General features: G+C 40.2%; 1 protein-coding gene across 4 annotated transcripts in view; it reads right to left on the bottom strand.

The window, feature by feature from the left end:
• Window positions 1–14,295, bottom strand: part of SCUBE1 (signal peptide, CUB domain and EGF like domain containing 1) — a 280,077-nt gene that overhangs the window by 10,520 nt on the left and 255,262 nt on the right. For 2 of the 4 annotated variants that reach the window (XM_073000829.2, XM_073000830.2), the window contains 6 exons: window positions 12,385–12,507; window positions 7,949–8,068; window positions 7,448–7,540; window positions 5,601–5,720; window positions 2,081–2,236; window positions 733–939 (listed from right to left, as the gene is read on the bottom strand). In XM_073000829.2, coding sequence (XP_072856930.2) covers window positions 733–939; window positions 2,081–2,236; window positions 5,601–5,720; window positions 7,448–7,540; window positions 7,949–8,068; window positions 12,385–12,507 — 819 coding nt within the window. The remainder of the gene's footprint in view (window positions 1–732; window positions 940–2,080; window positions 2,237–5,600; window positions 5,721–7,447; window positions 7,541–7,948; window positions 8,069–12,384; window positions 12,508–14,295) is intronic. The other 2 variants (XM_078394214.1, XM_078394215.1) reach the window with 1 other exon arrangement.

Raw genomic sequence — 14,295 nt, 5'->3', positions numbered from 1 at the left:
AACCACATTGAGACATGACACACATAGGTGACAATATGAAAATACCACAACAATAGATGAAGAAGCCCATCCTAGTTAGACTAGTAAAGGGTGAGCCAATTCTCCAGCTGCTCTAGTGTGCCTGTTACAAGGATATGTTGGAACATCACTTTTTAAAAACTTATAACAGGGCTGTTGCTATAACAAGAATGTGTGCATGCTATACTAAAATAATAATAATAAATTAAAAGTTAGAATCTATTCTACGTAGGTTCTGCAACATATTGTCAAGAAATGGTGAACCCCCAATAACTTCTTCTGGCTTTGTTGGGCATTAGGCAAAGCAAGAATCTATGCAAGGCCTACGAGTGCTGCAGCCAACCACTGGAAATCTGATTCCAGGAGCCATCTAAATTTTGAGATTTCTGCAGACTTTGCTGAACTTTGTAACTCTGAAGGCTGCCAATTTATTTATTTTTGAAAATGAAAGCTAAAACTCACAAAAACTTTGACCCTCAACACCATCTTTTAAATTATGAATTCCAAACACCCTGTTTTGTGCTGCCACAAAATTTTGTCTGGTTTTTAATTTCAGGAAGTCTCCAAATAGTGCATCACAGCAGATCTATGTGATATGTGGACTGAACTACTATGGAGAAGCCTGTGGACTGAACGACTATGGAAATAATCAGTGGCTCTTAGAGGAAGCAAACAGGATGGGCTTGTGTTATGAAGCATTTGTTTAGACCTTACCACACTTTCCATCCTGCTGCACTTGCCCTGTGCTACAGAGATGATGACCTTCAGTGACAACTTTCGCTGCCTTTTGAGCCACTTCGTATTCTGTCCCAGAAAACTGAATGTAAAACTGCTGTTTGTTAATAGATTTCCGTAAAGTCTTGATTGCAGTTTGTAGTTTCTGCTCCATCCTTTTCCGCAAGCAGTCAACGTTACAGGCATCTGAATGGAGAAATTAGAAAAGGGGGGGGGGAAGAATTGTGATTCTGATTCAAAATGGACTTTTTTTAGCATTGTCCCACTCTGTTTGCAGAATTTAGCAAAGTTCATTTCTTCCACTACAACTCCCAGACTGTCCAGCCAAAATAGATACTGGCCATACTGGCTGGGAGATACTGTGAGAGAGAGTCCCCAGAAAGTCACTTCACTATCTCTGCTAGTTGCAGAGGCACTCTGGCATGACCTGATAGAAGTGAAGACATGAAATAAATAAAAGACAGGGCTTGGAGCATGCATGCTTCCCAATAATAGGGTCCCAAGATGACATCTCAGGAAACTGTTACACCTTCCCCAGGCCACCAGGGGGAGAGAGAAATCTGAGGATAATCAAGTAAAAGCAGGAGGAATCCTGGTTTCGTTGTGTGTCTTTAACCCTTGGAGTTACAGCCAAAGCTCTTCCTTGCTTCAAAGTGCTACCGGGACTCCTTAGGTCAGCAGGAAGATGCGTGTGCGTGTGTTGCAGACATTTATTTTTAGGACGTAGTACAGAAAATCTCAATTGTCTATCTCATTCTCTCATTAATACACATATGCACAAAGACATCATTTTGCAATTCTTATGCAAGGGCTGGTGACATCATAAGGGTCTTGCATCCTGATCTTCAGTCTGGGGACTGAAATCTCAGGAAAATTGGAAGGTGTTGATTCGTGAACCCTATTCAAGAATGGTTGTACATTTTTCATTGTGTGCTTCAGCAAAGACAGGCCACCCCATGAGATTTTGCTACCTGAGACAAAACAGCAAATGGAACTTCCCTCTGCCACTCAAGTCAAGGAACATAATACCAAAGCCAGATAAGTTATTTTGGTACATGGGGCAGAAAATTCCACAGAACTTCTTTTCTCCCACAGAAATAAAAGACTGTGATTAAAATTCACTATTCTGTTGCAACACTGAATATCTGTTGATTAAAGCAGCTACCTTCCTGTCTAACGATAGGGCTGGCTTTGATCAGCAGCAATGGAGTGTTCCCTGCAAGTTCGATTTATTCAATAGACGTATGCTGATTGGGACTTAACTATTGCATTTCAGCCAAATGTCAATGTTTGCAAAAAGGAACAGTAAAATATGACTTTCACAAACCTGAGACCTCCTCAGATTTCATCTCCATTTCAAACTCAGCCGTGATGTGGGATACTTCTTTTGACGGTGACTTTCGGCCACGACGCTTTTTCTTGGAGGAGTCACATTTGAAGTTCACAAAGGTTACCTGGCAGTTGTCTGTACAAGGGAATTGACCTTTGTATAACAGAAGCGACATGGAAAAGAAATCAAGGTGCAAAGTAGCATTGTTGCTGTTGTGTCAGTTGTGTTGTTACTGATATGGTAGGTACGGCTGCAGGAAGACAACTCCATGAAACATTTATTTCTTGTGAGTAAGGGTTATTGAGATGTTACAGAGCAGAAATACTGGTGTAAGTAGAATCTTAATAATAAAAACCTTGGTTATCTAATAGTCCAGCTTATCTACATCCAATTTATGACCTTAAGAAAGCTTTGTCTAATTCTAATCAAGGACATGCTGATCATGGACATGAGGTAGAATCTCTATTCTCCATCACACGTAAAATATTCACCAAATCACTATCCTTCATCACATGTAAAATATTCAAGTGGTTACTTAGACTCTTTATTTTCATAAGGCTACAGAACAATTTATAATGCTGTTAACAATAAATCTCATTAAGACAGTACAGTGGTGCCTCGCTTAGCGACGTTAATCCATTCCGGAAAAAACGTTGCTAAGTGAAAACATCGCTAAGCAAAATTAAAAAGCCCATAGAAACACATTAAAATGTGATTAATGCATTCCTATCGGCTTAAAACCTCACCTTTAAGCGAAAATCCCCCATAGCACCGCCATTTTCGCTGCCTCTTAAGCGAGGAAAAACAGCGGGTGGCCATTTGGTTTTCCCAGCGGCCAGTTTGAAACTGCCGATCAGCTGTTAAAAAAGGGTCGCTTTGCCATGATCGCTTCCCTGCGATCATCGCAAAGCGAAAAAAAAACCCATAGGGACCATCGCAAAGCAATCGCTTTTACAATCGCAAAAACTCCGTCACTAAGCGATTTCGTCGCTCAACGGAGCAATCGCTATGTGAGGCACCACTGTGATGTTGACAATATAAAACCATAATTCTGTTAAAAACTACAGCTAATGCTTTTCCAAACGATTCTGGCCAAACTCCTGTTGGATTTTAATGCGTAACGAACGGCAATAAGTGCAAGTGGACCAGAGGATTAACCTCATGTCCCCTGTTTTGCTGTCTGTTCTATGCCCGGCCATGTGATTATTCATAAACAGGGATCTAGCAGATAAGTGACACAAAGACAGCAAAATATCTAGCACCACTTACACAACTGTCTTTCTGTAATTACACAACCCAACAGAACCAAGGCTTCTTGGGTGTTTGTTTCACCAGAGTTAGGAAACAATACTTTTTGGACTACATCTCCCACATTCCTCTGAGGCCACTGAGAGATTCAAGAAAACTGAGAAGGTTGCATTTGTCTGTTCCCCATTTTAAGTTGGCCACCATGTCAACCAACATGTCTTTCCATAAATCAGACTTGGAACTAAAGACTTAAGCAATCAGTACCAACTGAAATCAGTTGGAGGTGAGAAGCCACTACTTTCTCTATTATTATACTTAAGGTGGTGGTGGGGGATTGACCACTTCTTCCTTAAGTCTAGTTGTAATCATACCCTCCCTCAGAGAAGCACCAATCACCTCTGAAGCTCAGATGGTAATAGGACTTATTGTGGCACATTTTAATACTTAGGAAGCAATCTGGCCCAAAGAGCAGGTTGTGGATTTCAAAGTTCTGAGTAACTTGTGCATACTGTCAACCTGCTCAAGTTGGAACCTATTTAGAAGAACCTGAGTGGATAAGATCACATCCATCTCTGATCCTACCTGAGCAATGGCACGTTCGAATGAACATGAGCCATCCTGTCTGCAAAATATGTACAAATTGTTCACAACGAGCCACTGAGCTTTGCATCAAATCTCCCAATCTTACTTTTCATTACTCAAAAGAATTCTGCTGGCTCTCGCTGTAGAAGCACAACAGTGCTGGAGAAATAAGATTTCTTTGCTACACTTGCAGCACCATATACCTTAAGGTGGTTTCGCCCATGTTTTGATCACGCTCATCACATGTTTTTGCCATCTGTATTCTGTCAATCTTTTCCCTCCATAGTCCTCATTTCATTAGCATACCAAGGCCTCAGTATGAGGAGGATTGAGAATGACTGCATTGATGACTTGAGTCATCTCTCCAGGCAAAGACCAGGACTTCGTTAGGACCTTTTGCCTTTTAAATTGGAAGGGCATTTCCCAAGAAACTTCAGAAATCTTTAAGCTGCATCACTCTCCATGATGGACCACTGTTCTTTTTCAAACACCTCTGAAATTGCTAAGAGGTCAAATTTGATTAGATAGTGGTCTGTCCTCGATAACAGGACAATTTCTGGCTCTTCCCCCAACTGGTCAATGTCCTACAAACCTTTACAGAACTGCACATCAGAATCGAAGCTAGAGGAAGGCTTCTTTAAGCCCAGTCATGTGTCACCAAAAAGTGGTGCCTGGAACAGTCAACAAATCCCATTCTGTGGCCCAGTGTCTCAGTCATGTTATGCAGCTCACTGGAGGAAGTTGTCAGCTGGCCTTTCTGGAGCTGTCCATGGTCTTAAAAAATCCTGCCTTTGTCCAGGGACTCCTTTCTTTCCTGTACTCTTTTTGTCAGTCCGCTCTCCACCTGTCAGCTACTCATTTTCATTGCAGCTGCCCACCTCTTGTCTCAGTCCTCAGGTCTGCTTTAGGGTGAGGCTCAATGGTCCACCTCAACAGGAGAGATGATGAGAAATAGCTGAGCTTCCTTCCAATGATCACACCATTCAGACAGCCGATGTTTTTCCACAATGTCATTATTTGTTTTTCCAGTGCCATCAAGCAGCACCTGCCAGTGCACTAGATATTTAAACTTCATACATATGTTTGACCTTCATTAGGAAATATATATAGAGGATACATGAATCTTCAACTGTCTCCTCAATTCTTCTTATTATTATGTCACAAGAAGGTCCCTGTGACATAATGACTGGTCCTCTGCCACTGGCCTGTGACATTTTGAATGCCCACCAATCTTAAATTGCCATTGGCTAACCTCACCCCCTCTACTTGTGTTTCAGGAAAAACCTCCTTTAAATCATTAAAAAAGGCTCATCCAGTCACAGGAAAGCTATTCCTTGGGACTACAGTAAACCCCCAGGTCCTCCTGTGATGTGGGGACATTACTGAATAGTATGAGACCATGTTTTAAGAGCTTACCACAGTGGGGAAAGTCCTTGATTTAGAAAGGACTTTCAGTAAAACATTTCTCACATACAATTGCTTTAGTAAACCACAGATTACAATAAAAACAGAAGAACTGACTGTTAGGGAAATAACATAATAAAAACAAACTGATTTTCAGGATAGTTAAATGGAAACTGAGATCACATTACACTGAGAATCTGGTTCCAAGCTCAGCCAGAAAAAGTGTTAATCCATGGATGCTCCTCTGCCCCATTGCAAGCCTTTTCCACCCCTTGCTCCATACCTATAACAGCCTGCTGTTTTCCAACATCCTTAATTTTTTCTTTGCTACGAGGTCTCAAGTGACACTTTGCATCCTTGATTTTAAAACGAGCCTTCTGTTTGATAGGTGGTGCTAGAATATCTAAAGAAAGGAAATTGGAAATTATAATTTGTGTTGTATTTTTAAAGGCAGGGAAGGCATGTGGGGGGCAGGGGATGTAAAAGGAAATATAACTTTCATAACTTCATAGTACTGGTTTTTCCAACATCCTTTAAGTTTTATAGGGTTGATTTCTGTATGACCAGGCTAATTTTCTACATGAATTATTGACCAAAATGCAAATGAACATTTTTATTTCTCTCTAAATGTAGTAGCATAACTCTGAGCAGCTGAAAGACACTAACTGAAGAGTCTCTGATTCAGTTTCTAGTTGTGAACTGAGTCTGGCTCAGGGATAGGGGTTAAGTTGGGGAACTTGTTAATTAGCAACTATTCACTGCCTTTGAATTGATGCCTTTGAATTGTGGTGCTGGAGGAGACTCTTGAGAGTTCCCTGGACTGCAAAGAGAACAAACCTATCAATTCTAAAGGAAATCAACCCCGAGTGCTCATTGGAAGGACAGATCCTGAAGCTGAGGCTCCAGTACTTTGGCCATCTCATGAGAAGACTCCTTGGAAAAGACTTTGATGTTGGGAAAGTGTGAAGGCAAGAGGAGAAGGGGATGACCGAGGATGAGATGGCTGGACAGTGTCATCGAAGCAACCAACATGAATTTGACACAACTCCGGGAGGGGGTGGAGGATAGGAGGGCCTGCCGTGCTCTGGTCCATGGGGTCACGAAGAGTCGGACACGACTAAACGACTGAACAAACAAAACAAACACTGCTCAGAGTTATTCCACTGCATTTAAGAAGATATAGGTGTTCAGATGGATTTTGGTCATTGTATGAAAAATGGGGAAGGCATGAAGAGAAAGTACTAGATTGCATTGGATGCAGGAATTGTGAATGGACACATACAAAAGTGGCAGATAGATAAATATCTATACATCTGCACTTTTTAGAAAATAGCTTATTCTGACAAAAAGTATAACAACATCCACCCACTATCCACCTTATTACTTATGCCCTCCTGAATAAGTCCACCAGCACAAATCTCAGCAGCAAATTACTGCCAGTTAACAAGTTCCATCGCAGTCATGTGACTTGGGAGTGTGACAAGAAATGCAACCCCGAACCTCACTACTGACAATTTGCCTTTGAAATTTATGCCAATGGACTTATGTCAGTGTCAATGGACCAGAAGCAGTCCAAAGGTCGAAAGATAATACAAGTCCAGTTTGTTAGAGGAGCGGGAAATGAGAATCAATCCGGGTCGCAATATCCAATAAATCAGAGTAGAAAGTTCAAAATCCAAGGTTGATGCATGAAGGGCAACAATAGTAAAGAGATCAGGCAAATCAAAGTCAAGGCAGTCCGTGTCTAAACCTAATTTTAGCAGAAAATGATAGCTCTAGTGAGAGAAGTTCCTAACACCAAGGTGGTAAAATGGAACTGAGGGTTGAGGCGGGCAGAGCATGCGCTGTAGAGGCAACTTGCAACTAATTTTGCTTTTTAAAAGGTCTAGAATATTCCGAGGAGGCACAAACTGAACCCAGCTGTGTATATTCACAGAGGCCACGAAGAAGAATCTGATAGGTCGTAAACCTCTCCTCAGGATTTGTGTGATTTTAGGGAGGGCAGATGAGAAGTCCTGGTAGCTTCAATGAGCTGTGAAGTCAACAGCCACGTATCCTTCCTGTGGAGTTATTTATCCTAGACTAATGTAGCAGGGATAATGGATACTTGGGAAATCATCAAACACTCACCTGCACAACTGGGAAGTGTAGCATTACGCTTCTGTTGTGATTTGCCTTGAAGTACCGGCACTCCACAGCTTACTGAATAACTGTTCTCTGAGTCTGAGCAGAGAAAACAACAACAAATATGATAAGATAATTGGTTTTCTTTTCTTTCCCTCAGCAAGGCTTTTCTATTTATTCCTTTCACTTATTTATTACACTGTCCTCCAGAAGATGTATATTACCTAGAGATTTTGTCAGAATTTGAGGTGTCTTGCAGATTTACCTAGTAACTCATTAATTAATACAATAACAACAGCAAAAGCTATTTTCCCCTCAGTAGAATACAACAGCTGAGTCACAAGCAAAGAACAATAATCTAGAAATACCTTTCGTCAGCCTGACCTATTGCAAATTTATACTAATATTAGTCTTAAGTAAGCTTTGGGATATAGTGAAGTATGAATAAAATCTTCAAAAGGAACTTAACATTATTTTATTACCTAGAGAAATACGGTTGATACCAACCTGGGATAAAAAGTGTGTTGGATGGACAAGATAAGAAACAGCTCTCAATTCCACCTGATTTGCTGCAAACCAGCTGAGCTTTTGGAGCCGGCTTGGCATTTGGGAGGCATTTCACCATCTCTGAGGAAGAAGCAGCAGGAAATCACTTGTTCAATTAACTGAAGAAACATCCAGTTAACATATTTTTCCATGTATAAGATGCCCCCATGTATAAGACGCCCCCCCACTTTTCTAACCCCAAATTAAGAAATCTAAGTGGGGCTTAGCAAGTGTAGGGGGAAAGGGATCAAAGCACTGCAGGATCGCTTTGATCCCTGCTTTCTCCCTTCATGCTAAGCCCCGCTGAGCTTAGCAAAAGGAGGGGGAAAGGGATCAAAACAATCCTGCTATTGCACGATCGTTTTGATCTCTTTCCCCTTTATACAGCCACGGGATTGCATTGATCCTTTCCTCCCTCCTTTTGCTAAGCCCCATGGGACTTTGTAAGCAGAGGGGAAAGCAGAGATCAAAGCCATCCTGCAGCACTTTGATCCCTGCTTTCCTTTTGCTAAGGCTTAGCAAATGGAGAGGAAAGCAGGGATCACAGTCCTGCAGGATTGGTTTGATCCCTGCTTTCCCCTCCACTTGTGTTTGTTCTCTCCTCAGCCTACTTCCATGTATAAGATGACCCTCATTTTTTAGTCTAAAGATTTAGACAAAAGTAAAGTCTTATACACGGAAAATATGGTAATTTAGTCCAATTAAGTTCCTCTTATGTGAGAAGAACAAGTCTGCAAGCCAAGCCCACTCTTGGAGGCAAAGATAAGCCTGGGTGACCCTAGTCCTTCAGTTTGGATACCTGGATCCATAAGAAATCCAAGATACAGTCCATGACAGAAACTGAAGGCCTAGTCCATGAGACTAGACACTAGTTATGTTTCTAATCTTTATGTGAGTTTCAAAGAAATTATAAGGGAATATGAACTGTTTCCTAAAGAGTTTGCAGCAGTTCTGGAGAAACGAGAAAGCCTGAATTTATTGCTTATGAGTTGCATTGCAATTAAAATGCCATTACCACTTAACTGATTTTTTTTTATTTCAAAGTATCCCATTAAAACTTCATTCGTTTGGTTGACGAGTTCATGAAATGGCAAAGGCAAGGAGTTTTATTTATGTTCACTTGGAAAAATAAGTACAAGTGAAGGCATGGCAGCACCTTAAACATCTCAGTGGGTTACAATTAGGTGGAGATGCCTCTCTGCCAACAGAGAAGACACATTGGTCTCAAAGTTTCCTGGGAGACTTGCAGAACCAACGCTCTGTGGACAGAGATCTAGCACTGGGATTCTCCCACGTGCATACTGAAAGACCCAGTCAGAGCATTCTGGGACAGTTCAGGGGCCACTGGGTTAAAAGCCTTTCTCTGTCAATTTAGCTAACTTCATAGTCAGTTCAACTACTTACTAGGAGGTAGTCTTGCAACTGTCCTCAGAGAGGTCTGTGGTTCCACTTGTGACTCCTAGACAGTTCTGACAGTAGGAGTATATTTTAGCAAGGTGGTCAGGGGGGCTTCTACAATGGAGGTTTGCTGAACAGATGAACACTGACAGTCGGCCTGCTTGATGGAACTAACGAATAGCACTTTGGGCAGGCTGCCTGCTCCTTGCGTGTTCTTAGCAGCAGTTGTGCTGTGGGCACCGGGAAGGGGCCTAAGCACCCTACCCTAGTCTAAGAGTGGCTATGCTTGGAAATAACCCGATCAAGCTAACATTGAGTGTCTGTTTTGGAACATTTGTTTAATTTTTCCATGACTATAAACTTTTGGGAGAAATTTTCTAAAATGAAGACAAGATGTAGATAACCAGAAAATAATGATCAATCTGCTAGAAAATAATGTAAAATGCAAAAAATAAGCAAGTTTTGCTATTTTATATATAGGAGATTCTTCCATGGGCTGGGAATATTCTGAGTTCTGAAACAAAAGAAAGTTCAGAAACTTCCAGGCAATCATTAGATTTAGCTCGATATGTTGTGGGTTTTTTTTTTTTTGCCTACTTTTAGAATATTATACATATTGTGAATATTAACCACTAGGTGTCACCAGTAGTCACACTTTTGAATTACCCAAATGAAATATAAAATTAGAGGATATGAAGAAATACTAAAAATCTAAATTACTTCCATCAGCATTTTCTCTCTCTACAGTTTGATACCAGTTTTGACACTAATTCAGAACTAGTGACTAAGCATTTCTTAAACATTCCAGTTTTAAATACAGTCCATGTGCATTAGTTTCACATACATCTATGTAGCTGATGTAACCTCAAAACATACTATCCATTCTTATCATCAGAGATGGAACAGGAGTACCTTAAGACGATTGACAAATGGGGGAAACAGGAATATCAAAAATAAAATAACCTAGATATCGAATACGTTCAATCCTATGTAGGCTACATTCTAAAATGATGTGCCCCAAGGTTTCAGTACTGTAATTTCTTTCCCACAGGGACAAATCCTTTCACCATATGGGGTGCTGTTAAAATTCCCTTTTAAAAGAGGTTTGTTGAACAGAGGGAAAGCAGTTAAACCTAGCCCTTGAAAAGGCAAAGCAATATCTCGGTGCTGTAATATGGGATAAATAGTTAGCTGGCTTAGGGAAGTTAAAATTTAGGCCAAAACGGAGTGGTGAACAAGCCCTGTCTGCACAGGCTAGAGATTACTGAAGATCTATATCTTTAATATGTTGAATAAGTTTCTGTTTAATGCTACCTTGAGGCTATCTCAGTAGGAAATCCATAAAGAAGCCTAAGAAATGTAATTTTTCTGTAAATCCCTTATGCCGTGAGCTGGCAAAGACATATTTCTGCAAATAATATAGGTAGCCACAGGTTATTGAGGCATAGACCACCTTAACCAATAATGAAACGCATGTAGCCACGCTTGACATTCTACTGAGGTCATACCAGCTTTGAGCCACAGACAGGCTGAAGAGGCACATCTTGGCATGGCAAATAAGGATTGTTATGTATTTGATAAAACACTTTCAATGGAGGGGTTAAAATCCTTAATCCAAACAGCGATAGTATACAACAGCTGCGCAAGGATTTTATGCTTGACTATCTCTAGGGCTGCAGGAATCAACTCCCCACCCTGAGCATAGTGAAATCGTCTACTTGTGTTATTGGCCACCTGTACCACTGTTTGTCTGTGGTAGGGCCAGGAGAGGGGAGTGTGAAAAGGTGCTTCCCAGATATTTTAATTTTTTAAACATGTTTTATCTCTTGGTCCTCAATAACTCAATCTTTGGTTTTACTATGTCTAGAGAAGACCATTATTTTGGTTTTGTCCCACAAGCTATCTGAAGTTTCTGTTGTCTAGAGAGAATCAAATAGTTAGTGGCTAAGTTTTTATTTTCGGCTATGAGAACTCACAGAACGCTGTAGCAACATTTTATAATATGTTATGTATTTATTTTATCTATTCTATCTTTGTATGAACAGGTCTATGACAGCACAATAAAACTATCTAATAAAATAAACAATATATAAATTTAAAAATTCTAGCTAAGATTTTGTTACCTAAGCATCATCACTATTTATTTATTTATTTGATTTTTACCCCGCCCCTCTAGACCATGTCTACTCGGGGCAGCTTACAAAATAAAACAAAACAGTATAAAAATATATAAAATCATAAAAATTACAACTACAGTTTCAATTTAAAACAATTAATTTAAAGAGAGGATTACCAAGATGGAATAGCAAAGAAAAAGAAAACTCTGGAAAACGTAAACGAGAAAATAATTGCAAATTCATTTTTAAAATGTTATGGCAAGTTTGTAAACCTTATAGTTGGGGTAGAATTCAACTTAAACCCATATAATTTTTACAACCCGAGTATTCCATTTTTGTTTGGTTTGTGGAATGTGTCTGCTAGCTCTAAAACCAGCTTTAGTCACAGTAAACCAAACATGCTTGTTATACTGATCTGGGAACTGGGGTAACATTTCTTAACCAGGATTGTTATGGAGATTCTGTTTCTACCCTTCTAGATGTAAAATCTCCTTACATATAATGCAGCATCAAGTATAACTGGGTTAGCCCTAAATAACACCTCACAATCAAAGTCAGAAGTGATTTTGAATACTGATGATAGTGTTAACCATGGTTAGTGAAAATACTGATGCAGACATAATGCTGTAGCCTGGCTGAACCTTAAAATGTAAGAGGAAGGGCAAGTTGTGGGAATAGGAGAGAAGGAAAGAAGTGTGGATGTCTTTAGGGTGCCCCCCCCATCTTCTAATCATTGCTTGGGGAGTGGAATGTGTTACTTCTGCAATGGCCAATGATATGCTTGAAAACAAAAATATTCTTTTGCATATATAGTCTATTTATTAATTGTCTTTCACTGCAAGAAATGCAAAAGAAAGGTGTCTGTTCTGAAATTTTACTTACCAACACAGTCTTTTTTATTCCAGTATAACTTCTTTCCAGGTGGACACAAACATTCATAGGTTCCCATTGTATTAAGGCAACCATAGTCACAGCTCCCGTTGCTGATGCTGCATTCATCAATATCTGAAAGTATATTTAAGTGAATGAATGTTGTACTGGAAGGATATTCTATGGGGTATGCACATTATTTTTGGAGAAGTACTCAGTTACATGCAAGTACTCAGGCAAACTGCTCACCAAACACTCCCAACTTCAACCCACAAACAAAACTCTTAAGCTCTGACCTTGCTTTTTGGGATGGGAAGTCCTAGAAGCTGCCAACTGGCCATGCAGGCTGTGGGATTTTGGGAGTTATAGTTTTAAAAAGTAATTTTTCCAAGCTCTGTTAACCAAGATAGCTGGCACAAAAAGGCATCCTCTATTCTGATTTCCTGGCTTCCATCGGTATCTGAGACAAATTTTGCACCAACTGAAGTTTTTCAGCTCGCTTCAAAGTCAGCCCAACATAAAGGATGATATAGTAATCCAGTTTTAGACATAACTAGGGAGGGAGTTATTCTGCCTTGGTCCAACAGAACTCAATTCTAACTAGGGCTTTGACTGGTGTTACCATCATTAGCTGAGTAAAGAGATTTCTTATTATCTGCTTATTATCAGCTGAGCTCTGTTAGATACCATCAAATCCAAGAGAATCCCTACAATGTACCTATAATCTTATACAGCAACAGAATCACATATAGGGCTGACTTGATGTCATTACCCAGAACACAGAGTTTCCCAATTAGCCATATTTTCCACATTGAGTTTCAGTTTATTTTTCATCAGTCATTTCGAAAAGGTTTCTATCGTGTGGTTTGTCTACTCTGCATGTTTACATGCAAATAAATCCTTGCCCTTGAGTCACCACTGACATGATATGCAGATAAACACAAAGCCACATCAAGTGTAAAGGCAGGGGGCTTATCAGGATTGGTGCAGGTAGCACTACAGAGGCAGTGGCAGGTACATCAGATAAAGGCACAAGCGAACACAGAGCAAGCTTGCAACCTTTAGGATCAGGATATATATTTTCCGAAGAAGAATGTGCACCTTTTCCTAAGTCGTTTTTTACTCACAGAATTCTAATAGTTTTAAAAAGTAAGTTGGATTCCGCATAGTACAAATCAATCAATTGTACAGAAAATGAACAAGGTGTGCAATAACAATAATAATAATGTGCCATCAGGTCAATTATGACTTCTGGTAGCCCTTTGCAGAGTTTTCTAGGTAGATGTGGTTTACTGTTCCCTTTTTCTGGTGGGGAGGCTAGGAATGTGCGGTTTGCCCAAGGCCACAAAGGCTGGCTCTACTTACAGGAGGCACAGTGGGGAATCAAATTCCCAACCTTTGGCTATGCAGCCAGGCACCTAAACCACTGATCTATCCAGGTAGCCATGCAAAAATACAGGTGATTAATTGAAAGCCAGATTAAATATCAATCTAAATGTATCTGAGCATATCGTTAATCTAAAATTAACAATCTAAATTTTAATAATTGTTTATATAGCATATGGGAACGTGGTGGCGCTGCGGGCTAAACCGCAGAGGCCTGTGCTGCAGGGTCAGAAGACCAAGCAGTCGTAAGATCGAATCCATGTGACGGAGTGAGCGCCCGTCGCTTGTCCCATCTCCCGCCAACCTAGCGGTTCAAAAGCATGTAAATGCAAGTAGATAAATAGGGACCACCACGGTGGGAAGGTAACAGCGTTCCGTATCTAAGTCGCACTGGCCATGTGACCACGGAAGATTGTCTTCGGACAAATGCTGGCTCTATGGCTTGGATACGGGGATGAGCACTGCCCCCTAGAGTTGAACTCAACTGGACAAAAATTTATTTATTTATTTATTTATTTATTTATTTATTTATTTATT

This window comes from Pogona vitticeps, chromosome 5, assembly GCF_051106095.1.
Source record: "Pogona vitticeps strain Pit_001003342236 chromosome 5, PviZW2.1, whole genome shotgun sequence".
Taxonomy (NCBI): Eukaryota; Metazoa; Chordata; class Lepidosauria; order Squamata; family Agamidae; genus Pogona; species Pogona vitticeps.
Note: the sequence above shows the minus strand (reverse complement) of the source record. Positions and strands in the feature narration are given on the sequence as shown.